Below are 24,249 nucleotides of genomic sequence, written 5' to 3' on the forward strand. Positions count from 1 at the left end.
TCCATGGGATCTAGATTGTACATGGTCAAGGACGGGAGACATTTCCCCATATTAACCCTTTTGTGGAAGGAAACTTTGACAATAAAAAATTAAGAAAGAAAGTAAAAAGTGTGTGTTGGTTTGAATGTGGATGCCCCCTGTTCTTCCTCTGGAAACAAATCACGAGTCTTTGGGATTGATTCCATCCGTTTTCTTGCTGTAATTCCAGATCCTTTCGCAGAAGTTTTGTCTCTTTCCAGAACTTCTCCAATATTGTCCATTCCTACTGTTTGCCAATCTTCTAGGTGCGGCGGAATAGCAGAGGAAATGAGGATCTTAGCAGAGGGGGAGGGGGAGAACTCCTTTGGTGCATAGTCCAAATAGGTGAATTGCTTTCAAATATCCCATGATGAAGCCTAATCCTTTGACTTTTTCCATAGTGAATTGAATGCCAGATCCAAAGAGTTACGAATGCATGTTTCAGAAGATGGGAATTCGAAAGAGAGTAAGTGTTTTCAGCTTGCTTTTGGGAGTTATTGTCAACTAACTTGGCGCCGAATTGAGGAAACGGAGGTTCAAAGTGAAGGTACAGAAGAGAAGAATAATTTAAACCCTGTTCTGTAGTCCAGGCAGAAGAATTGTTTCCTTCGGGCTCCTCGTGCTCAGACAGCGCTATTGAAGTCTTGGCTTCCTCAGTTAGCGATGTTTGTTGAGCGCTACCTTTTGTCAGACATGGTTGTGAGTGCCGGAGAGCTCCCGCGGGGGCGTGTTCCAAGACCTACCAGGGATGGCTGACGCTGCGGAGATAGGCAGACGCCACTGACTCCCTGTGTCCTCGGACATCCGGGCGGTCAGGCCGGCCTGAGAAATGAACCACTGCGACCTCGCCGCGTTAAAGAGAAATAAACGCTGCGCATGTTATATACCTTATTACGCAGAAGTCCCCCGTTTCTGTGGGGTGAACGCCACAAAACTCCCAGGGGATGCCTGAAGCCGTAGACTTCTAAGCTGTGGTCACTTTGCCTTCTATTTCTGTGCTCTCTCTTCTTGCTTTTGCCCCTTTGACTCGGCACTTTGCCGTGGGGAGACACTACGCCCTCAGGCGGGCCTCAGGCCGCTCACCTGCGCCCTCCCCCATCCCCTACTTCTGTCTCCCTGAACCCTTCCGCTGTCACTCACTGCTGAGGAATGACGCCAGAGCGCGGCGGGAGGGACGTGTGGCACGTTGAGCTTCACTTCCTTTAGCTGAAGCTCTGCAGGCCGGCTCTCCTTCGCAGAGGAGGACCAGCTTGTTACCTCATCCCAACTGGTTTGGCCGTCTTGACTAGAGGCATCATAAAGCACTTGTCAACAGCCGAGTTTGTGCAGCTTCAAATGGTAAAAACAGGAAGCAGGGATTGTCCTTCTCCGCCTTTGTTCAGGCTCTTCTTTCTGGGCTTTATTAGGCAGACCTACACTGTTCTTGCGCACTAGGCTTATTTGCATCGCCTTTTTTCCCAGTGATTCTGTCCACATTTGAATAAAACCTCTGGAATTTGGATAGAGCACAGACATTTCTTTTTTCTTGCTAATTTTCCAGATATCTGCACTTGGACGTCCTTTACTTCATCATTGTGATTTCATTGCCGTAGCAAACTTCTCTACAAATGATCCATTATTCTGTCATTTCATAGCTAACTGGGGCTGAGAAGTTGTGATTTGTCATGACGTGTCATGTCATGACGTGATAGTCTGTGTCCCAACAGTTCTTTCTCTCGATGTTTTCTATTTCGTTTTAGGTCTGTTCTTTGCTTTGGCAACTGTTCCTGTAGACGTATTCAAGAGAAAGCCTTCGGGACCCCAAAGCTTCGTTCTGAGCAGCGGGCCCCACGACGATGCCACCGTGTTGGGGTCTGTCACGGCAGAGGTAGGACGTTCTTCCCTTTTTCATAGCTAGACCTGCAGTGATCTCGCCTGTGTACTGTGATGGACTTGTATGACCTTGCGTTTACTTGTGAACCTCCAGTAGCTATTCTCATTAGTGACTAAATTGTCTGAGTTTGTATTTGGCAATGGAACGGCTGGTTTTCATTAAAGCATTTGAAGATCTGCAGAAATGCTCAGCATACATTCTCTTGTTAAGCCCTAAAATAAGTATGTACGGTAGAACCTACGATACCATTTTTCCCCATTTTGTGATAAGGACACAGACTGAGAGGCGTGAAGTCATTTTGTGCTGTTCTACAGCTTGGGAAGTGTTTGCTCTAGATATAGTATTGACCTCGTCTAATCAGTGGGTTCAGGTTCAGACATGGAACAAAATAAGATCCCTCCATGTCATGGCGAACAAAAAGTGGTTGATTTTACTCTGGGATGAAAAGGAAGTTCAGCGAGGACTCGGCATTCATTCTGTATAACACCTTCCTCAGTATCTGCCCTCGGAGTGCAGCGAGGTCAAGACCAGAGCTCCCCACTCCCTACATGTTGCCTTCTGGACTTCTGCCGTGGTTCAAGCCTTACACTACTGGGCTCATCAGTCTTAAAAGCAACCCATCTGTATCTACCTGTCTCTATCTGTCCCTATCCCTATCCCTCTCCCTATCCCTATCCCTGTCCCTATCCCTATCCCTGTCCCTATCCCTATCCCTATCCCTGTCCCTGTCCCTATCCCTGTCTCTGTTTCTGTCCCTATCCCCATCCCTATCCCTGTCCCTATCCCTATCCCTATCCCTGTCCCTGTCCCTGTCCCTATCCCTGTCTCTGTCTGTCCCTATCCCTGTCCCTGTCCCTGTCCCTGTCCCTGTCCCTATCCCCATCCCTATCCCTATCCCTGTCCCTGTCCCTATCCCTATCCCTATCCCCATCCCTATCCCTGTCCCTATCCCCATCCCTATCCCTATCCCTATCCCCATCCCTATCCCTATCCCTATCCCCATCCCTATCCCTATCCCTATCCCCATCCCTATCCCTATCCCTATCCCTGTCCCTGTCCCTATCCCTATCCCTGTCCCTATCCCTGTCCCCATCCCCATCCCTATCCCTGTCCCTGTCCCTATCCCTATCCCTATCCCCATCCCTATCCCTATCCCTGTCCCTATCCCTATCCCTATCCCCATCCCCATCCCCATCCCTATCCCTATCCCTATCCCTATCCCCATCCCTATCCCTATCCCTGTCCCTGTCCCTGTCCCTGTCCCTATCCCTATCCCCATCCCTATCCCTATCCCCATCCCCATCCCTATCCCTGTCCCTATCCCCATCCCTATCCCTATCCCCATCCCCATCCCTGTCCCTATCCCTATCCCTATCCCCATCCCTATCCCTATCCCCATCCCCATCCCTATCCCTGTCCTTGTCCCTATCCCTATCCCTATCCCCATCCCTATCCCTATCCCCATCCCCATCCCTATCCCTGTCCCTGTCCCTATCCCTATCCCTATCCCCATCCCTATCCCTATCCCTGTCCCCGTCCCTATCCCTATCCCCATCCCTATCCCTATCCCTATCCCCATCCCCATCTCTATCCCTATCCCTATCCCCATCCCTATCCCTATCCCCATCCCTATCCCTATCCCCATCCCCATCCCTATCCCTGTCCCTATCCCTATCCCTATCCCCATCCCTATCCCTATCCCTGTCCCTGTCCCTGTCCCTATCCCTATCCCTGTCCCTATCCCTATCCCTATCCCCATCCCTATCCCTATCCCTGTCCCTGTCCCTGTCCCTATCCCTATCCCTATCCCCATCCCTATCCCTATCCCTATCCCTATCCCTGTCCCTATCCCTATCCCTGTCCCTATCCCTGTCCCCATCCCCATCCCTATCCCCATCCCTATCCCTATCCCTATCCCTGTCCCTATCCCTATCCCTGTCCCTATCCCTGTCCCCATCCCCATCCCTATCCCTGTCCCTATCCCTATCCCTATCCCTGTCCCTGTCCCTGTCCCTATCCCTATCCCTGTCCCTATCCCTGTCCCCATCCCCATCCCTATCCCTGTCCCTATCCCTATCCCTATCCCTGTCCCTATCCCTATCCCTATCCCTATCCCTGTCCCTATCCCTATCCCTGTCCCTATCCCTGTCCCTATCCCTGTCTCTATCTCTGTCCCTATCCCTATCCCTATCCCTGTCCCTGTCCCTGTCCCTATCCCTATCCCTATCCCCATCCCTATCCCTATCCCTATCCCTATCCCTATCCCTGTCCCTATCCCTATCCCTATCCCTATCCCTGTCCCCATCCCCATCCCTATCCCTGTCCCTATCCCTATCCCTATCCCTGTCCCTATCCCTATCCCTATCCCTATCCCTGTCCCTGTCCCTATCCCTATCCCTATCCCTGTCCCTATCCCTGTCCCTATCCCTGTCTCTATCTCTGTCCCTATCCCTATCCCTATCCCTGTCCCTGTCCCTGTCCCTATCCCTATCCCTATCCCCATCCCTATCCCTATCCCTATCCCTATCCCTATCCCTATCCCTGTCCCTATCCCTATCCCTATCCCCATCCCTATCCCCATCCCTATCCCTATCCCTGTCCCCATCCCCATCCCTATCCCTGTCCCTATGCAGATGTCTGCCCGTCTCTATTTGTTTTGGGCAGTCAAAGGCCTCTTCACACCCTCCATGTCAAGCCCTCCTTGCTAGTGACAGATACGAGGAAAGCAAAGCCCAAAGGAAATACGTAGAAGCCAGGACAGCGTGCTTCCACATCGACCAGACCTTCAAGAGGTCCGTCTCGTTCTGCCTTCTGGGTCCTCGACTCCTTCGTCCAGACATGGTAGCAGGTTCCACTGGGGCTCCGGAGCCCTGAGTGCTAATCGTGATGCTGATGAAGGCAATAAGATAGTGAAATAGCGACGTCTCCGTCAGACGTGTTTGTCCATTCCCGAAGTCACGCGAACCACCTCAGAAAGCTGGAAATAGCTTTCTGCATCGTTGAAATGGGCTTGCTTCGTACTAGCCCCTCCTGATGTCTCCAGATCCTGCCCTCCCTTCGTCCTTCCCTTTTCCCCGCTGAGTGCATGCATTGCTGTGGCCCGCGTGCCCGTGTGGGCATGTGTGTGCGTCCTTCCTGGCTTGGGCCGGCTCAGAGCACGAGCCTCTCCCTCCTCGATCGATCGCCCAGACGTCTGTCCATCTCCATTATGGGTCCTCCGTCCTTGGCCTTCCTTCCCTTCTGCCTCCCCCTCGGAAGGATGTTGGGAAGGCGCCGCTCCACCTTTGGGTGCACTGGGAGCTGCTTCGCGCGGGCTCTGCCCCCCCTCTGCCGTGTCAGACTTAAGGGGTATCAGTACCTCCAAGCATTAAACCATTCATAATCACTTGAAGTAGAAACATTTTAAAAGATAGACGTATAAAGCCGAACCCGCCGGCCTCTCAGGAAGCAGAGAGGGAGAGGGGTGGCATCACAGCAAGACGCCATCCTCCGTACGCCAGCGAAGTGGAATTCTGGGTACATGAGTCCTGGGGAGCAAATTCTACTTACAACCCCCCACCGGGATTCCATTGGGAGGCAAGCATGTTGGAACCCCCAGATTCACATACCGAGTGTGATAGAGGTCTAATCTGAGGACTTGAATGACGGTGGGGAGAGCTGCAGAGGCTTCCCATTCACACCAGGAGGGGCTCAAGAGGATTCGAATGTGGAGGGAGGATGAGATTCTAAGGGTGGGAACTGTTGGTCTCTCTCTCTCTCTCTCTCTCCCCCTCCCTCTCTGTCTCTGTCTCTTTCTCTGTCTGTCTGTCTGTCTGTCTCTCTATCTGTCTCTCTCTGTCTCTGTCTCAGTCTCTTCCTCTCTCTCTGTCTCTCTGTCTCTCTGTCTCTCTGTCTCTCCCCCTCCCTCTCTGTCTCTGTCTGTCTGTCTGTCTGTCTGTCTATCTGTCTCTCTCTGTCTCTGTCTCAGTCTCTTCCTCTCTGTCTCTCTGTCTCTCTTTCTCTTTCTCTCTCTCCCCCTCTCCCTCTCTCTCTATCTCTCTTCCGCTCTCTCTCTGTCTCCATCTCTCTGTCTCCCCCCATGTCCCTTTCTCTCTCTCTCTTTCTCTCTCTCCCTCTCTCTCTCTCTCTCTCTCTCTCTCTCTCTCTCTCTCTCTCTCTCTCTCTCTCTCTCTCTCTCTCCCCCCTCTCTCTGTCTCTCTCTCTCTGTGTCTCTCTCTCTCTCTCTCTGTCTCTCTCTGTCTCCCTCTCTGTCTCTCTCTCTGTCTCTCTCTCTGTCTCTCTGTCTGTCTCCCTCTCTCTGTCTCTCTCTGTCTCTCTCTGTCTCTCTCTCTATCTCTGTCTCTCTCTGTCTCTGTCTCTCTCTGTCTACCTCTCTGTCTCTCTGTCTCTCTCTCTGTCTCTCTGTCTGTCTCCCTCTCTCTGTCTCTCTCTCTCTCTGTCTTTCTCTCTATCTCTGTCTCTCTCTGTCTCTCTCTGTCTCTCTCTGTCTCCCTCTCTGTCTCTCTGTCTCCCTCTCTGTCTCTCTCTCTGTCTCTCTCTCTCTCCATCCCTCTCTCTCTCCCTCTCCTACTTCCTCTCCCTCTCTCTCTCCCTACCTTTCAAGCTGTCTTCAGCAGGAGAGTCCTCTATGGCTCCATCTTATTGGGTTTGGATTTCTGTCTTTTTTGAAGTGATTTTTAAAGATTCGTATGGACGAATATTTAGAGAGGTTTCAACTTCTGCTGCTTCTCAGCCACCATCTTGACTATGCTCTGGTCTGTGGAACCCAAGTCCTTAGTTAAGGGTCTGTAAGCAGTGGGTAGAGGTGGTCCATCTGCCAAGCTATACAGGACTAGATTCTAACAATACGGTACGGCTTCTGCCCAATTTCCACAAGTGAATAAATTTTCTAGAAAGGCAGAAATTGGACTAGACCCATAACTGACTAGAAAGAGAATCGAGCTACCTACAGAATTTAGTTCCAGAATGGAGTCAATATGGCCCAATCAGTTCCCACCATTTCCCAATTCCCTTAGAATGCACATGTGAGTATAAATCTACTTATACGACATCCCACAAGAGTTTTTGAACTCTTCTGCTTGAAGTGATGGGGAACTTGTTGGCGCGCGTTCCATTTTGGGGCAGCCCAGATTGCTAGAGATAAGAATTCTGAGCCAAAAGCACCTGTGGGACTGACGGACTGGACTTCTTGCGCTCCCTTTGCCTCATTTAAAAAATGTCTGAACGTATGGAATTAACGAAATCGAACGACCGTTTCACACGCTTTGAAAGATTTACGTTTATGCCATTTTCTCTCGATGAGATTGGCTGTCTTCTCCAGGACAAAGGCCCTTTTCCGTTCAACGGTCGCAGTTCATTGTGAACAGAGCACTTCATATAGCCTCTTTCCTTTTTATGCCTTGCTTTCTCCCTTTGAAAATCATTGCCATGTTTCCAATCTTGATAGCAGATTTTGAAATGGAAAAACAAATCTAATTACTTCTGAGGTATTTAAAGGTTTTAGTGTTTAATTGTCACTTATTTCATTTGGAAGAGTGGGAAAACTCACGAATTTCTCCTCTAGTTCTTTTATTTAGAACCAAGTGAATCAGAATCATGGAAAATCCCTCCTCTTGTTCCTGCTGCAAAGATAAATAAAGACCCAACTGTGATGCCCTGTGGGACTACGAATGGTACCCTGATAACCACTCCTGTAACTGCTATGAAAAGAAATCCTGAACTGGATGCAGGTCCATCTCCTGAACTGAATTCTGGTGAGAAAAATGAAACTCTTTGCCTGTCCTCCGAAGTTCTGTCATTTCAGTATTTCTTTTAAGACCCAGGTTCTAATCCTGGTTCCCCCAAGAATCTTATAAGTCACAAAAACATTGAACCCCTCCTCCCCCAAAACAAACAGACAGACAAACAGTGTCACTTGCGTTGGCAAAGGAAATTTCTTCACCAGGATCAGGGTTAGAAACCTATAGCAGTGAAACACAATTCATTCCAAATGTCTACCCATAGACAGCATCAAATGAGCATCAGGCAGTTTGTTTCCCAGAAGACTGGGCAGTAGAAGTGTGGTTTGCTTGAACTATGGGCCAAGCTGGGATTACTAATTGACGCCCTTCTCAAGGTCGGAGTCAGATACTTCCTCATCTTGCACCTAGAGGCAAAACCGTTGGCGAGGAGATGACTAGGGTGTTAGAGGAATGGAGATAATGCTTGTCTGACACACTGCACAGTAACTGCATTCTTTCCACTTTGTATACAAATGGGAGCATATCTGTAAAGTGCTTAGCCAAGTGCCTGGTGCTAGAAGGTACTCTGTAAATATCAGCTCTAGAGTTGTGTTGGCGAACTTTTGGCACAAAGATGATATGTGTGCCGAAGATGACACAGAGATGTCTCTGGGTAGGCATGCTGTCCCTGGTGGAGCTGCTCCTTTCCTTCTGCACTTACTCCCCACCCTGAGCAGAGTGCTCAGACCACCCCCCTGCCTTTTTCCTCTCCAGTCTGGGAAGAGGGGCTGCCGGGGGGTGGAAGAGGGGTCTCCTCTCCCTCCACCAGGCCCAGTCCCACCCCCTAAAAGGTCTCCACTTTCTTCCTTCCTTCCTTGCAAGCTGCCAGTCTGAGGGTGACCCCACGCCCAAAGTCTAATTGTTCTCCCTCTGCCCCCTGCTCCCACCCCCACATGGGTTGCAGCCCAATAGGCAGCCCCACTGCCAACACTTCAGTCCCTGTCAAGGGTGCGCCATTGCTATGTAAATATAAGCAGCCTAAAAGGCCACAGGATCACGGCAGGTCCTGGGTTCAAATTTGGCCTCAGACACTTCCCAGCTGGGTGACCCTGGGCAAGTCACCCCCATTGCCCGGCCCTTCATGGTATTGATTTCTAAGGTAGAAGGTAAAGGTTTAAAATAATAGTAACAATAATAAAGTAACCCAAAAGATGAGGGAAAAGTGCATGACTCATAATCTTTTATAGTTGGGTACACGCTGTGCTCATGGTTTTCAAATATTTATTCAAGTTCATTAAAGTATTTAAAACCACCTTCACGATAGGGCTTGGTTTCATCGGGGGATTTTCATTTGGTCATTTTTTTTTAACCCTCACCTTCTGTCTTGGAGTCAATGCTGTGTATCGGCTCCAAGGCAGAAGAGCGGTCAGGGCTAGGCCATGGGGGTCAAGTGACTTGCCCAGGGTCACACAGCTGGGAAGTGTCTGAGGCCAGATTTGAACCTGGGACCTCCCGTCTCTAGGCCTGACTCTCCATCCACTGAGCTATCCAGCGGCCCCCAATTTGGTCATTTTCATGGGAACCTTCGTTGGGTTGCAACACGAGCAGAATTCCAAGAGCTCCGGATCCTGATGACGTCACTACTCTGGGTCTCTAGGGCTGTCGGGCTCGAGGGATTCGCATCCCGTTGCTGCGGCCGCCATTCAACAGCTGAGTCGGTCTTCCAAGCTGAAGCTCAAGCCGCCAGGAAGGAAGAGGGCGCCCGTCCCAGAAGGGGTGTCCAAGGTGAGACGGAGCGCCCTGCTTACTGCTGTGCGCGTGTTCACGTGTCCTGTGGCGCGTCTGCTTTGCTCCCCGCCGGAGTCCCCGTGTTGCGACCCCCTTGTATGCACTCATACTAGAATGAGTCCCTCTTCCGTCGGGGGTTTCACTGGCTAAGCTGCTGGCGGTGGTGGCCTGTCCCTGTCCAGCTCCTTTCACGGGTAAGGAAAGTGGAGAAAGCAAGATCGCGTGACTTGTCCAGGGTCACTCGGCGTCCGAGGCCGAATTTGAGCTCGGGAAAGTGAGTCTTGCTGACATCTGGCCCGGCATGCTAGCCGCTGCGCCACTGCCACAATCAGAGGAGTTCAGGGAAGATCAGCTCCTGTGGTGCGGCACCCGCTTCCACTCCTCTCCTGGCAGGCGGGGCCGGTCCGGGGAGGGCGTCTGCCCCGGGGGGTGACGAGAGCCGGTTGTCCGAAGGCCACGAAGGGGGCTGGGCCAGACGCCGGAGAAGCCGAGGCCCTCTGTGACGTCCTGAGCCCTCCCCGGCGGTCTTGGTCTTGTCTCAGTGCCTGGCCTGGGAAGGCTGCCCGAGGGAGGCTGATGGCTGCGGCTTTGCCTCACTGAAACCCAAGGAACGAGCAAGGCTTAGCCGTCACCCGTGACGCTATCTTGGTTCTCTTCCACCATGAAGGCCACCAATCAGCCAAATCACAAATCGAAACGTGCAGCGAGGTGGCGACTGGAGCTCCAGGCCCGGGTTCAGCCTTCCCAGAGTTCAAACCCGGCCTCAGACGCAGATCAGCTGCGTGGCCCTGGGCAGGTCCCGGTTGTCTGTCCCATGGATTGGAGAAGGACGTCGCAAGCTACTCCAGTGTGTTTGCCAGGAAAGCCCCGAACGGGGCACGGCAGAGGGAGGGTAAAAGGGAGGGCCCTGCTTTCAAACACTCAAAGCTATAAATGTATGATCAGAAGTGTATTGAATTAGAGAGAGAAGGATGGGAAGGGAATCAGGGATGACTTACTTCCAACCCACCCAATAACGATACCCTAAACTTTCTGAATTATCCTGAACTACCTAATTCAAGTCAGAAGGAGGTTTGTAGGGGCAAAGACAAGAGGGGACCAAAGAAATCTTAGGACACCAGAGTCTCTTTGGGTCAAACAGCCTTGGGGTGAAGAGGCTTCACAGGGGAATGAGGATGAACTCACCCAGACTGTCCACCAGTGTGGAGTAACCACTCACTCAACTACTCCTTGCAATGGGCGTCACTAAGGCGATTGCCTTGTGACTTAACCTTTAGACGAATAGGGGCTTTCTGAAATGAACTAACCAATCAGCTTTGAGATTGGGTAATTGTTTCTAAATAAGGCCTATATGATGTTATGTCTTGTGATGTGGCATCAATCCTGTATGTAAGTATTCATTTCGTTATATAAATCAGGTCTTGGCCTCTGGGCATTGTCTCTTGCCAGGGTCCAACAATGTAACACAGGCAAGAGAATGCTTTTATTGGAGGACTTGGCCCTCTTTCAATACAATCTAACTTTCTACTTGACTTGGAGAAATTTGGCTTTTTGACTTTATTTACCTAAATTGTCTATATTGAGTTGGTGGGTTTTCTATTTCACAATAGTTCCAAATTGCCCTCCAGAATGGTTGGATGAGTTCACAACTCCACCAGCAATGTATTAATGTCCCAACTTTGCCACATCCCCTCCAGCATTCATAACTTTTCTTTGCTTTCAAGTTAGCCACTCTGCTACGTGTGAGGTGGTACCTCAGAGTTGTTTAGATTTGCATTTCTCTGATGATAAGAGATATAGAGCACCTTTTCATGTGCTTTTTGATATTTTTGAATTCTTCATCTGAAAGTTGCCTATTCATATCCCTTGCCCATTTATCAATTGGAGGATGGCTTGAATTTTTGTACAATTGATTTAGTTTTTTATAAATTTGAGTAATTAGACCTTTGTCAGAGGTTTTTGTTATGAAGATTGTTTCCCAATTTGTTGCTTCCCTTCTAATTTTGGTTGCATATTGTTTACACTAGAGAAAAATTCATGGAGGAAATAAAATTAAGAATGGTATGAGTTGCTTGGAGTTGTCCTGGATTCTTTCCTTGTTGATAATAGTAAAATGATTCACAGTTGTTCATTATTGCTGTTACTATGTATTATGTTCCACTAGGTTTGTTTACTTCACTTTGCATCATTTCCTATAAGTCTTTCCTGGTTTTTGGGTAATCCTCTTGACTTAATACCTACTTTCTTTAGTAAGTAACAATTTTAAAGGAGTTTTAACACATAAAGTACCTTTGTTTACTTTATATAATTTCTACCAGCTTAAACATTTCCTCTACTTTATACTCAAAGGGAAACTTGGGCAACTTTCTCTAAGGTTTATACGCTAAATTATGGACAGTTGTAATCTATTTTGGTAGAGCGAACAGCACACTAACCAAGTTATAGATTCTTACCTTCTTTTTTTAATAATCTTTAACTTCTGTTTTAGAGTCAATAAGAAGAGTGGTAAGGGCTAGGCAATGAGGATTAAGTGACTTGTCCAGGGTTACACAGCTAGGAAATGTCTGAAGGCAAATCTGAACCTAGGACCTCCCCTTTTCTAGGCCTAGCTATCAATCTACTGAGCCACTTAGTTGTCCCCTTGATTATTCTTTTCTTAAAGGAGCCAGATTCTTCTCAATGTTTTCTAAATCGCCAAATAAAACTAATTTACATCCAGTTATTTTTTCCCCAACTATTTTGGTTCTAATTCTTTTTACAGCAGATTTCCTTTCATTCCCTACATACTGATTATGACTTCTTTTCACTGATAGATTTCCTTATGTCAAGACAGAGAAGCTCCACTGATGATAGACAATGCAACCTCCATGGACAACACATATCAACCAGAATTTTCTTCATATTATGAAGATGGTATATCTCCTGAGCTTGTTGATGAAAATATGTCAAAACGTGTTTTGCCTGTCTTAGAACCACAAGAAAATGAACTTGATATTTGGGAACTGAAGAAGGATGCCAAATCTGAAGAGTGGAGCAATGATGCTCAGATAGACCAAGATAGTGAAAATATGTCAAGGAGTTCATCAGCAGCTTTGAGAAAAGTTAAAGGTATTTCCTTCAGCTTTTCCTACTTAGACATAAAGACGGGCAGTTTTGAATATTATAGCTAATTTTTAGAGATAATTTTAATGGTCATAATCTGTTTCTTTTTTTTTTTTTTTGGCAAGACCTTCAACTCTTTCTCATGTTTTTAGGACAAATGTTGATTTTATAGGGATAGCTATCAGGCCTATGGTTTAATTAGCATGGGGAAATTTAAAATGAAGAATTTCCCCCTACTAATGGAAGTTGGTACCTTCTTTGTGTAAAAGGGAATTCTTAATTCCTTGCTCTAATTTAACTGGGGAAAGAGCTGGCTGACTCAGTGGACAGAGAGCCAGGCCCAAAGATAAAAGGAGACCATGAGACCAACCCACAGCTAAAGGAAATAGAAACAGCTCTGAGAGAGGAAGTGATATAAGAATGACAGTTGGACAGAGAGATAAACGCAAGCAGGAAGTGTGAGAAGGGCTTTTCCCTCTAAGGTTTCCTGAGGGCAGAGTGCTGCTGGCAGTTGCTAGTGACAGTTGGCTGCTGTAAAATCTGATTGAAGGAGAGTGTGTATTAGTAACTGTATATATAGTATAGGTTCAGCCTGTTTATCTAGACTGAAGAGTTATTAATGAGACTCAAATGATAATTTTTAGATAGTTTATAGGTTGATATAAGATTTAGGTAGTTTTTAGGTAGTACTAGGGTAGATAGTTAAATCTCTCTCTTTTTCATTCCATCTTGATTATTTTTTCTCAATTAAAACAAACATGTTAAACTGCTCTCCAATCTTTGTCAAGCTCCTAATTTTAACCCCTACATTTCTTGGCAAGCCAGGTAGGAGACTTTGATTAATGTTTTAACCTTCTGTTCTGATTATTTTCCTCACTTATTATTAAACTATCCCTACTGGAGTTAGTTAGTTAGAATTTAAAAAAATATATAGGCAATTCAGTATGGTGCTGGAGATCATAGCACACTTTGTGAAGGAGCAGTTTCTGGCCTATTTCAAACAACTCCCTCTCCTGGAGAGCTTTACCAAGCTGGCATAGCTCACAATTTTAGATTGTCTCTGGGCATTACTGTTTCTGGGATTATTTGTTCTGATAGAGTCCTTATAAATTCACCAAATATTTTACCTATTTCTCTCCAAAAAAAAAAAAAAACACCCCAAAAAACTAACAGAAAGATAGCTTAATTGAGACTCAGATAGAATACCTTGAAAATTACATCTCTCAACTAGCCCGAATTATATCTCAACTTACCGAAATGACCTCTCACTCTACCTATCATGTCTCTCTGTTCCTCCTCCTCCTTTCACCTACTTGAAGGCAACTCAAACAGGGAAACAAGAGAAAAAAAAAAAGAAATAATCTATCTACAGGTTTATTCCTGTTAAGAGAAGTACCCACCTTTAATCATAAAGAATTCCTTTCTGTTAAGACATCAAACACCATTCACCCCTCAAGATATTGAGAAATTTAAGCAGCATACCTCTTCCTTTGAGGATGAGCCTATAGTCGTTAGATAAAAGGTAGAGAGTATTTGTCAAACATATGACCCCCACCTGAATTGTCTTTGAAATTTTATTACAAGCATTATTAATGGAAAGGGAGAAAAATGAGATCATCTTTCTTGCCAATCAGGCTCAGGGAAGGGGAGCAGTTCATTGGCCCTGGCAAGAACTCATAATGGAATGTGAGTAATGAAAATGATTACATGAGACTATGTTGGCCTAGGGAGGCATTACTAAGAGCCATAAGAGCATGATCTGACAGATCTAGTTCCTGAACAACATTTTAAGATCTCAGACAAAAAATCAGTGAAAATCCTTTTCAGTTCATGGACAGACTAGTTGGGAGGTAGATATATAGACCTACATCTGATCAGAGAAAGGAATGTCATACAGATAAGAAGGCAGTTTGTGAAAAACTGTTGTAGGGTGATCAAGGACTATTTTAAAATCAGTTGTCCAAACTGGACTAGTATGGAATTCAAGGAATTAAGGAAAGTGGAAATATATGTATATAATGGCCATGAAAAGGGAAATAAAGACGACAGTGACTTAGTGGAGGCATTTAAGGAAAGAAATAAAAGTATCAAGGGGAAAAATTGAAAAAGGAAATGCAAATTATGGAGTGGTCATGTCACCTTTTTGAGGATCTACAAATCAAATACCAATGTGTTATTTATGCAGAAAAAGAGGTCACTTAATATTAAACTGTAGAAGCTGGAATCAGTTGTTCAAACATAATGGAAACTTTAGGAACAACAATTATTCTAGAAATAAATATTCTAGAAATAATAATAACTATATAAATAATAACAACAGTAGAAACACATTTAGAAATACTAATCTGAATGAGAAAAATGAAATGTTACAAAAATATATCTGAAATGGGGATTGTCCACACAATATTCAGAATGGAAATCCTCCTCAATGATAAAATCTTCAGAGAAATGACTGAGGACCTTTATGAAGGCCAGGGAGTGGAGAAAGGGCTCTGGAATCAGAGAATGAAACCTTTGATTTCCCAGACACTGATCTTTTAACACCAGTATGTAACTTTGAAAGTCAGAAATACTTATGATAATTATCTTTTAGATACTGGCACCTCTAGATTGATGTTAATGAGTACACCTGATTCTGATTGTGATTCCATTGGATCTATAAATGTAAAAGGGGTATCAGGAGCACTTCTAAGCAGAAAATCATAATTCCATGCAAATCAGAAAATAATACACCTATCCTGCCTGTTGGAAAGCCTAAATTAGATGAAAATGGAAAACCTGCCTATCGATTTATATAGGATTTAAAGGCTGTAAATGATCATGTCATCAAAAGATGCCCTGTGGTTCCAAGTCCATCCATAATTATTTCCTCTATTCCTAGCATCACCAAATATTTTACAGTAGTAGATTTGTGTTCCACACATTCATGAATATCCATTCATGAAGATTTCAACTATATATTTGCCTTCACCTGGAAAGGTTCCCAATGGATGTGGTGTTGTTTGCCCCAGGGGCATGTGGAAAGTTCCATGTTATTTTTTTAAAATTTAAATTAATTTATTTAGGCAATTTAGAACATTCTTCCTTGGTTACAAGAATTATATTATTTCCTTCCCTCCCCTCCACCCCATCTTCCCATAGCTGACTTGCAATTTCACTTGGTATTTCATGTGTCCTTGATCAAAACCTATTTCCATGTTGTTGGTGTTTGCATTAGGATATTCCTTTAGAGTCTACATCCCCAACCATATCCCCTTGACCCATGTATTTGAGCAGTTGTTTTTTCTTCTGTGTTTCTACTCTCACAATTTTTCCTTTGAATGTGGATAGTTTTTTTCTCAAGCATGTGGATTTAATGGGAAGGAAAAAGGAAGGTCCCAGGACCCCTCCCCTACCTACAGTCCTGAGCCTTCTGAGCTGGAATTTCTGGACAGGCAAGGATGCTAGTCTGGAGGGAGTATCTTGCTGGCACAGATGTGCCAGGTTCAGTGTTGAACACAGGCAACGTAGAGGCAGCTGGAGGAGAAGCACAGAGCATGCAGCCTAGGCATAGCCAAGACACTCCATCTTTTCCCCCCTTCTCGAGGTTTTCACCTCAGGGCACAACCAATTGTGCAGTTCAACTCTGCCCTGGCTCAATCTTATCAATAGGGCAGATAAGAAGCCTTCAGAGGCTGACTAAGCTTCAAGGGCATAGGCTGCAACAAACTACAGGCAAGTGAAAAATCCACCTCCTTTTTCAGCTTCTGTCAGCCAGGGAAGATTAGACTACCTGATCAAATAGCAGAACAGAGAAGAATCCCTTTCAGGACAGAACAGCCCAAACTCACAGATCCAGCAGAAAATGAGAGGAGCAAGACAACTACAGGGGGGAAAGAAGTGGGTAATATGAGCAAACAACAGAAAGAAAAAAAGAAATTACAATCAACAGCTTCTATTCAGTTAATGAACAAAGAGCAAATGGAACAGAGGAGGATCAAGGAACACCAAGCAAAACCACAGAAAAGCCAGTGAATTGGACACAGGCTTTGAAGGAATTCAAAATACAATTCAAAAAACAATTAAGAGAGGCTGATAACAACTGGTAAAAGAACTTAAAAAGCAAAATAAATCATCTGGAAACAGAAAATAGTGTCTTGAAAGCCAAAATTAATCAGCTTGTAAATGAGGCAAAGGAGATATAAGATCAGAAGGAGAAGGATGACCAAAATGCCAGGGATGAAATTCGGTCTTTAAAAATTAGACTCCAACTAGAAGCAAATGACTTCACAAGGCATCAGGAAACTATAAAACAAAATTAAAAGAATTAAATAATTGAGGAAAACATGATACTCCTCATCCACAAAATGGAAGATCTAGAAAATTGGTCCAGGAAAGACAACTTAAGAATCATTGGACTACTGGAAGATCATGACAAAAGAAAAAGCCTGAACATTAATCTACAGAAAATTATCCAAGAAAATTTCCCTAGCATTCTAGAGCAAGTAGGAAAAGTAGAGATTGAAAGAATCCACAGATCACCCCCTGTACTTAATCCTCGATTGACAACACCCAGGAATGTAATAGCCAAAGTCAAGAACTACCAGACCAAGGAAAAACTATTACAAGCTCCTAAGAAGAAATCATTCAGATACCATGGAACCACAGTTAGGATAACAGAGGATATGGCTGCATCTACCTTGATGGACTGAAAGACATGGAATATGATATTCCAGAAAGCAAGGGAACTAGGTCTACAACCAACAATCAAGTACCCAGCAAAACTGCCTATATTCTTGCAGGGGAAAGTATGATCATTTAATAAAATAGAAGACTTCCAAGCATTCATAAAGAAAAGACTGGACTTAAACAGAAAATTTGATGCCCAAACACAGAACTCAAGAGAATCATCAAAATGTAATTAAGAAAGGGGGAAAAAACAAAAATAAAACCTTTTTTTGAGGAACCCAATAAGTTAAAATGATTTGTATCCCTACAAGAAAAGAGGATATTGGTAACTTTTTAAAATTGTTATTAACACGAAGGAACAGTGACAAACTGTATAGGATGAAAAGCCAAGACATATATATTTGAGTGTATTAATATATATAAATATATATATATAATTTTATATATGTACACACACACACACACACACACATATATATATATATATATATATATATATATAACTAGAGTTAAAAAAAGAGGTTAATACTAAGAGAAATGGAAAAAGAGACATAATGGCATAAATTTATATGTCATAAAGAAGCTCATGGAGGGAGTGGTGGAAGAACACCAATACACTGGAAGGGTACAGAGGTTGGAAACCGGAAATACTTAATTCTTCTGTGCATCAGATCCGTTGGGGCAGAGCATTGATTTGCACCCTATAGAGAAGTAGAAGGTTAACAGACAGACTGGTGGAGAGGGAAGTAATACAAGGGAGGGAGAGTGTAGGGGATAGATTATAAAAGACCTTAAAGAAAAATAAGAGAGGAATAAGAAGGGGGGGGGAAGGGAAGTAAAATAAGGGTGGCAATTAGGGGGACTGATTAAAAACAAAACATTGATATATAAGGAAATAGTGGAGGAAGAAAGGGCAGGACTAGAAGAGGAAATCAAAATGGGAAATACACAGCTAGTAATCATAACTCTCAATGTGAGTGGAAGAACTCACCCATAAAATGGAAGCAAATAACAGAGTGGAATTATGCATTGGCTATGGGTGGGGGAAGAGGAAGGAAGGAAAATGATTCTTGTAATAAGGGGAAAATGTTCTAAATTGACAAATTAAATAAAATTTTAAAAGAAAAGGAATCATTATTCAAATTGAACTCAAGGTTAAAAGTCTTGTGGTATGATATAAGGGGAAGAGAAAAAATAAATGCTTGATCATACAAAAAAATGTTTATAAAAAAATAATGTAAGCTACTTGAAAACAGGGAGTTTGGTTTTTGTGTAGCTGGGTGACCCGAGTTCAAGTTTATTTTCCATCACAATTAGCATGTTGTTAAGCATTTGACTTAACTTCTCATCTGTAAAATTGAAGGGGTTGGATTCCATGAACTTTCAAGTCCCTTTCAGTTCTAAATATATTATCCTCTGATTGTTGACTGTACATTTTACCAATAAAGCAGTTAATAAATGTTTGTTAAATTGGAAAAAAAATCCTTGCTCCACTAAAGCTGCCATAGGAAGAAAGAGTGTGACAGGCAGGGCTACACCAAATTTATATCACATCTACATTAGCACATAATGACAGGAAATATGTTGGGTGCTAGGAATAGTAGTTTTTGCTGGGGATCATAGTTTTTAGGGTAACAATCTCCAGGATCCTTTGGGACACTAGTGTCCCCAGTAGATCCTGTAAACATAACCAACTTATAAATTACAATGATTTAGGGATAAAAAGGGAAGGAGAACAAAACCAATTATTGCTAGGCCCATTAACAAAAAGCAAATTGGGGGCAGTCCCCTTTGGCCTAAGAATATGCATACAAAATAAATGTGTTCAACCCCCTATAGTTCTCATGCAAAAGTTCATTCTGGATCTTTTGGTGTAGGTGCATGGCACCTTCTCTAAGCAGTTCACTTCCTGGACTCTGGGAGTTGGCAAGTTTCTTAACTTTTACAGAACTAGAATTTTATGACAATTATACAATCTCCCCATAGGAGGTTCAAGCACATGTATCAATTCACTCCACATTAATTTTCACTAAGAAAACAGCTTTATAAAAAATAGTAGTATAGCAGCTAATTCAAGAAAACCTTTTGGGTCTTGTAATAATTAAAATGGCTGAGGTCATAAACTGTAAGTGATTAAAATAGTTGGTTGTCATAAACTGTAGTAATTAAAATAGTGGAACATATAAATTGCAGTAGATAAAAGAGTGGATGAGTAAATTGTGACCGCAGAAAATATGTTTTTACTACAGTGTCTTGTTTCAAATCAAATATAAGGTGGTCGCCAGGGAAATATTCCCAATTATGAATATACCCAAGTTAACTGGGTTTTATAGAGATTTTAATTAATAATACAATGAGGAATTAAAGAAAGAGAGAGAGAAAAAAGGAAATAAATGAGAAAAGAATAGGCCAGCCCAGGCAGCCCTGGCCAACCCAGGCCTAAGCCCTAAGAGAAAAGATCAGTCAGTCCTTTATCACTCACCATAAGATCTGTCCAAGCAAGGATTCTAGTGACACCAGGCCAGCTCCATCTCAACTGCCCCTACCAGCTCAATCCTCAGTCTGAATTTGAATGTGAATCCGAATGTCCCTGAGAGAGTCCCAAGAGAGACCCTTCAAGGCAGCCTTTCCCAGCTGACTGTCCCGAGGGAGACCCGAGAGAGACAGAGTCTCCTCAGAGGGAGTTCCAGCCAGAGACCTCCTCAAAGGGTGTTCCAGCCAGAGACTGTCCCAAGAGCCTGTTTCCAGAGCTCTCCCTCAATAGCCTCCTTAGAGACTGTTCTTAAAGGGCATTTTCTCCTATGTCACCTCCCCTAAGTCCTTATATCTACCAATCACAGTAGACGTTTTTCAAAGGACAGACCATTCTTAGTCCACACCTAAGAGGGTGTAAATTTTTGAGTAATTCACACCAGGAAAGTTCTGAGTAAGTTTCTCAGCTCTTTGTTCCTTGTAAATTCACAAGTTGCTTCACCTTTATAGGTACTTATCTTAAGAACTTTTTGCCTTATTATAAGTATGGGTTTAAGTACTTTTCATTGTTCAGAAAAGAGTTTACAACTTTATCTTCCCCTAGGGCAGGCTTAAGTAGGTGAAGTAGAGTTCTCACATTCCTGATCTAAGTAGAGTTCACTGCCCAAATGGGGAATGGTCTTAATCCAATCTTATGAAGTAGGGTCTGGGAATTTTTAAGGTTCACAGTCTAAAAGGTCACCAAAAATCTAGATCGTTCTGGTAGAGGGTAGATTAAGCTGAAGAGTTAAAAACCATCCAGAAGCTACTAGGAATTATGGGAAAAGGTCCTTCTTGGGAGCCATCCAGGGGTATTATGCCCCCTAGGAAAACCTTCCCAGGTCCTCTGTAACAGCCGTAAAAGGCATGTCTTCATATGTCTCATCCATTACATTTTTATAAATGGGGAGGTGGGAATTAATACTATAATACTTCACTTCAGCTATGGACCCTTACCTCTTGTTATAAATAATTCAAAGGTACTTTTATAATGGTATCTTTTCCAGTCTAGTCATATAGAGAGGTACAATTAAGACATGGTAACAGCACATATAGCTAATTGTCAAAACACAGTAGCTTAAAATGATTCAGTGTAACAGAATTTAACACATAAAAACTTAAAACAAGCAATCAGCAAATACGATATATGTGACAGGATACAGGCACTGAATTCAAGGGTCCTTTTTTCCAATTCTAATACAGAGACTTCCATAAAACAATGGAGTCTGAAAAGGTTTAAAATGTAATGTGGAGGAATTCCATATTGGATGTGTTGTCGAGACTGGGCAGGCCAGAATGGCAAGGGGAATTAGGGGGATGAATTTCTCCCCTGAATCTCAGGATTATTCAAGCTAGTTGCAAGAACCAGTGCAACCAGGAATGGTAGGTAGAAGAGACATCCTAAAATTGGGTTCTTTTTGAGATAGTAATGCACTGCTCTTTCATAGAGTGAGCCATGCTTGCAATTCTACTTCCTTTTGGAAGAGTAGCCTTACTTCTCCTCCTCCCAGGGGTAAAAACACCAGGGAGCAGCTTGCTTCCCCTGCCATGTGGACTGGGAGTTAAGAGGGTAGAAGATCTCATCAGGTAAAAGCCCTTTAGGAGGCCAATTATTGCCTAAGGGAAACACAGCTCGACTTCCAAGGCAAGCAGCAAGCACTCAGATGTTGGCAATGTAAGGGAAAGAGGGATCTATACTTTTCCAGCCTGTTTGGAGAGTAGCTTCAAGGACTCCCAGCTTGTTGGCAGCAATCAGCAGTGGTAACAGCAACAGGAGCAGCAGCAGCAGCAGGAGCTGCAATGTCAGGAAGAACTTTCAAGAGAGTTCCCCAAAGGGGGGACAGGAGAAATAGTTTCTTTTCAAAATAATCTACTCAGAGAGAATTAAGCGTTCTGAACCCCACTTCTGGTAGCCGTATGTGTACAATTTAATGTTCAATACTTCAAGTATTATTTTTATAAAGTTTATTATCTGACAAAACAAAACCAAGTGACTAATTTTTTCTACCTGCTCAAAAATCCCCCACTCCACCAAAGGCACTACAGGAAGGAAAGAGCGCAAAAGGTGGGGCTTGTAAACCTTAAAATTTCTTAGACTTATAAATGTTGGAAATTTCACCATTGGGAAATTTCATACTTGAAAAATTTCCTACTGATAGTCTATTGGAATGTGAACCCCCCTTTGGCATGGGAGGGTCCTTCTCCTCCCTACTTAAGATTACTTTAGGACAGAAACCTTTTGCTGAACAATGGAAAGGGCTTTGACCTATACTTAAGCATAGAACAGGAAGTTCTTTGAGTCATGATTGATTTTAGAATTGATACAATAGAGATACTTGGAATGACAGAACCAGGTCTTGGAACTTACAATCTCCACCCTACTCAGTCCTAACAGGATTTAGGAAGGGCTGCAGCATAGATCAAAATTTAATTATTTGAGAATATGACCTTCAACAGACATGTGAAAAGGGGCAGACCTCTGGGTGATCCTGGGTTAAGCTAGAGCCACCATTGGCACAGGGAAGACATGGACAGTGATTGGTAGATGTGAGAACTGAGGGGAGGGAACTGAGATGGTGTCCTTAAAGATAGCGGGGTCTGAGGACTGAGGGGTGGTTGGAGAGAGAGGTTTTGCTCTGAGAGGTTGTGCTCTGAGAAGCTTGCTCTGAAGGAAGCTGGAGGTGAAGGCCGCTGAGACTGTTTCTCCATTTTGGTCACGTGAGTGATAGGGACTGATCTCTTTTCTTTGCCTCAGCTATCTAAGGGCTTGGACCTTTTGGCCCAGCCTAAACAGAGGGGGTTTTTAAGCCCTATTCCCTTCTCTCCCCCCCCCCTCCTCTCTCTCTCTCTCTCTCTCTAATACCTTTCTTCCTCCTGTTTGTAATTAAACTCCATAAAAGGTTGACTGCTGACTTGAGTTTTCATTTAGGAATTACATAGCTGAATTCCTTGGCGACCTTAAATTAATATATATCAGTCTTTTAAAGTGATTTCCTTGTCACAAGCTACACCAAATTTATATCCTGTCTAAATCAGCATGTAACAACAGGAAGTGGGTAGGGTGCTAGCAATTATAGTTTTTGCTGGGGGTTGTAGTTTTTAGGGTAACAGATTAAAATTACACACTTCCCATTTTCTTAACTTTATTAGTCCCATTGTCCTATTCTTATTTTGGTAGTGGTGATAACATTAATCCAATAACAATCACTCAGAGAGTTCCATATTTCTTTTTTGATCATTTAGGGGAAAGAATATTTTTATTAGTTATTTTCATAAAAATATCATTGAACAATGCAAGTGATGAAGAATGTCAAATAATGTCATGTTAATTTTTGCTAAGTAATACAGTTTAAATTATTCAGTGATGCTTATAATTCTTTATTCATATGTACACAAATATCTGATTGATTCCAGATCTGAGAGAGAAAGTTTGAGTGGAAAAAAATGACAATGCTATAAATATTTTATTGCTTGCGTTCTATTCATGAAGGGAAACTATGTAGTGTCTTTTTAACTTAGACTTCCCAATACCTCATTATTTGGTAAATGCCACATTATTCTCTCCTTTGGAGGAAAAGTGAAGATGGTCTATAGACATAAAAATTGAGAATGAAAAGATGTTTTGAGGCAGGTGGTCAGTAGCCTCAAGATGACTTTACCTTTTAGGAGAAGACTTATAGAGAATTTAAATGTTAAGAAATATCATTCACTTTTCAGTGAGTATGATTTATTTTCTTGATCTCTTCCCCCTTTTTTGTTGTAAAAAAGGGTTCATTATTTTTACATCCTTTGCTGTTTACTTTTAAGCCTGTTTTTAGAACACTGCTCTCGTCTGTTGAATTTGCAGCATAAATCTGTGACGTCTTTTTACCTTACCTACAAAAAACCAAGAGTGTGTGTGTGTGTGTGTGTGTGTGTGTGTATGAGGGCAAGAGAGAGAGTGAAAAATGGATGTGATTGACAAAATATTATAATGACAATCTAATGTATCCTGATGATCCAGAAGTTTTGTGTGATCCATAATATCCTGAAATGTCCTTTTTTTCTTCTTCTGTATATAAAGCATACCTTGTTTGCTTGCTATTTAGCATAAGCTTACAACTCAAATTTATTTAAGCTGTGACTGGGATACAGGCTCACAGCACAGCCTTCCCTAGATCCATGCCCTTGTACTGGATGCAGGAAAAAAGAAGTTGAAGGGAGAGACTGAAAGGATGCGAGTAGTCACCGATTATAAGGCATGCAGGAGTTCACCTTTTTGTTCTTATCCATCACCTTGATATCGGAGTCTTTGGGGATTTGATCCTTTTCTCCTTCTTCTTTCCTCCTTTGCAGCATTTCACTTTCTTGGCCCCTTTGTTCATTTAGGAGGGCTGATCTCTCAACTAAAATTAATTTCCTACATATTGTTATTTTTGTCTTGGTTGTGAAGGAGGAAAGTGTTCGAGCATCCCACCCCCATAATACCTTAAACTGCACTTTTTGTCCCCCAATTTATTTAATAATCAGGATTGATTCGCCTACATGATTCTCTTCTTCACCTCGACTCTGCAGCAAGTTTCCCCCTCT

The 24,249-nt window shown here is 43.5% G+C and overlaps 1 protein-coding gene across 2 annotated transcripts in view; it reads left to right on the forward strand.

The window, feature by feature from the left end:
- Positions 1–24,249, forward strand: part of C2CD2 (C2 calcium dependent domain containing 2) — an 88,763-nt gene that overhangs the window by 40,780 nt on the left and 23,734 nt on the right. The window contains exons 8-12 of one of the 2 annotated variants that reach the window (XM_056797058.1): positions 420–484; positions 1,758–1,885; positions 7,455–7,644; positions 9,269–9,396; positions 12,213–12,507. In XM_056797058.1, the coding sequence (XP_056653036.1) occupies positions 420–484; positions 1,758–1,885; positions 7,455–7,644; positions 9,269–9,396; positions 12,213–12,507 (806 nt within the window). Of the gene's footprint in view, positions 1–419; positions 485–1,757; positions 1,886–7,454; positions 7,645–9,268; positions 9,397–12,212; positions 12,508–24,249 lie in introns of those variants that run through there. The other variant, XM_016433113.2, reaches the window with a different exon arrangement.

Source organism: Monodelphis domestica, chromosome 4, assembly GCF_027887165.1.
Source record: "Monodelphis domestica isolate mMonDom1 chromosome 4, mMonDom1.pri, whole genome shotgun sequence".
NCBI lineage: Eukaryota > Metazoa > Chordata > Mammalia > Didelphimorphia > Didelphidae > Monodelphis > Monodelphis domestica.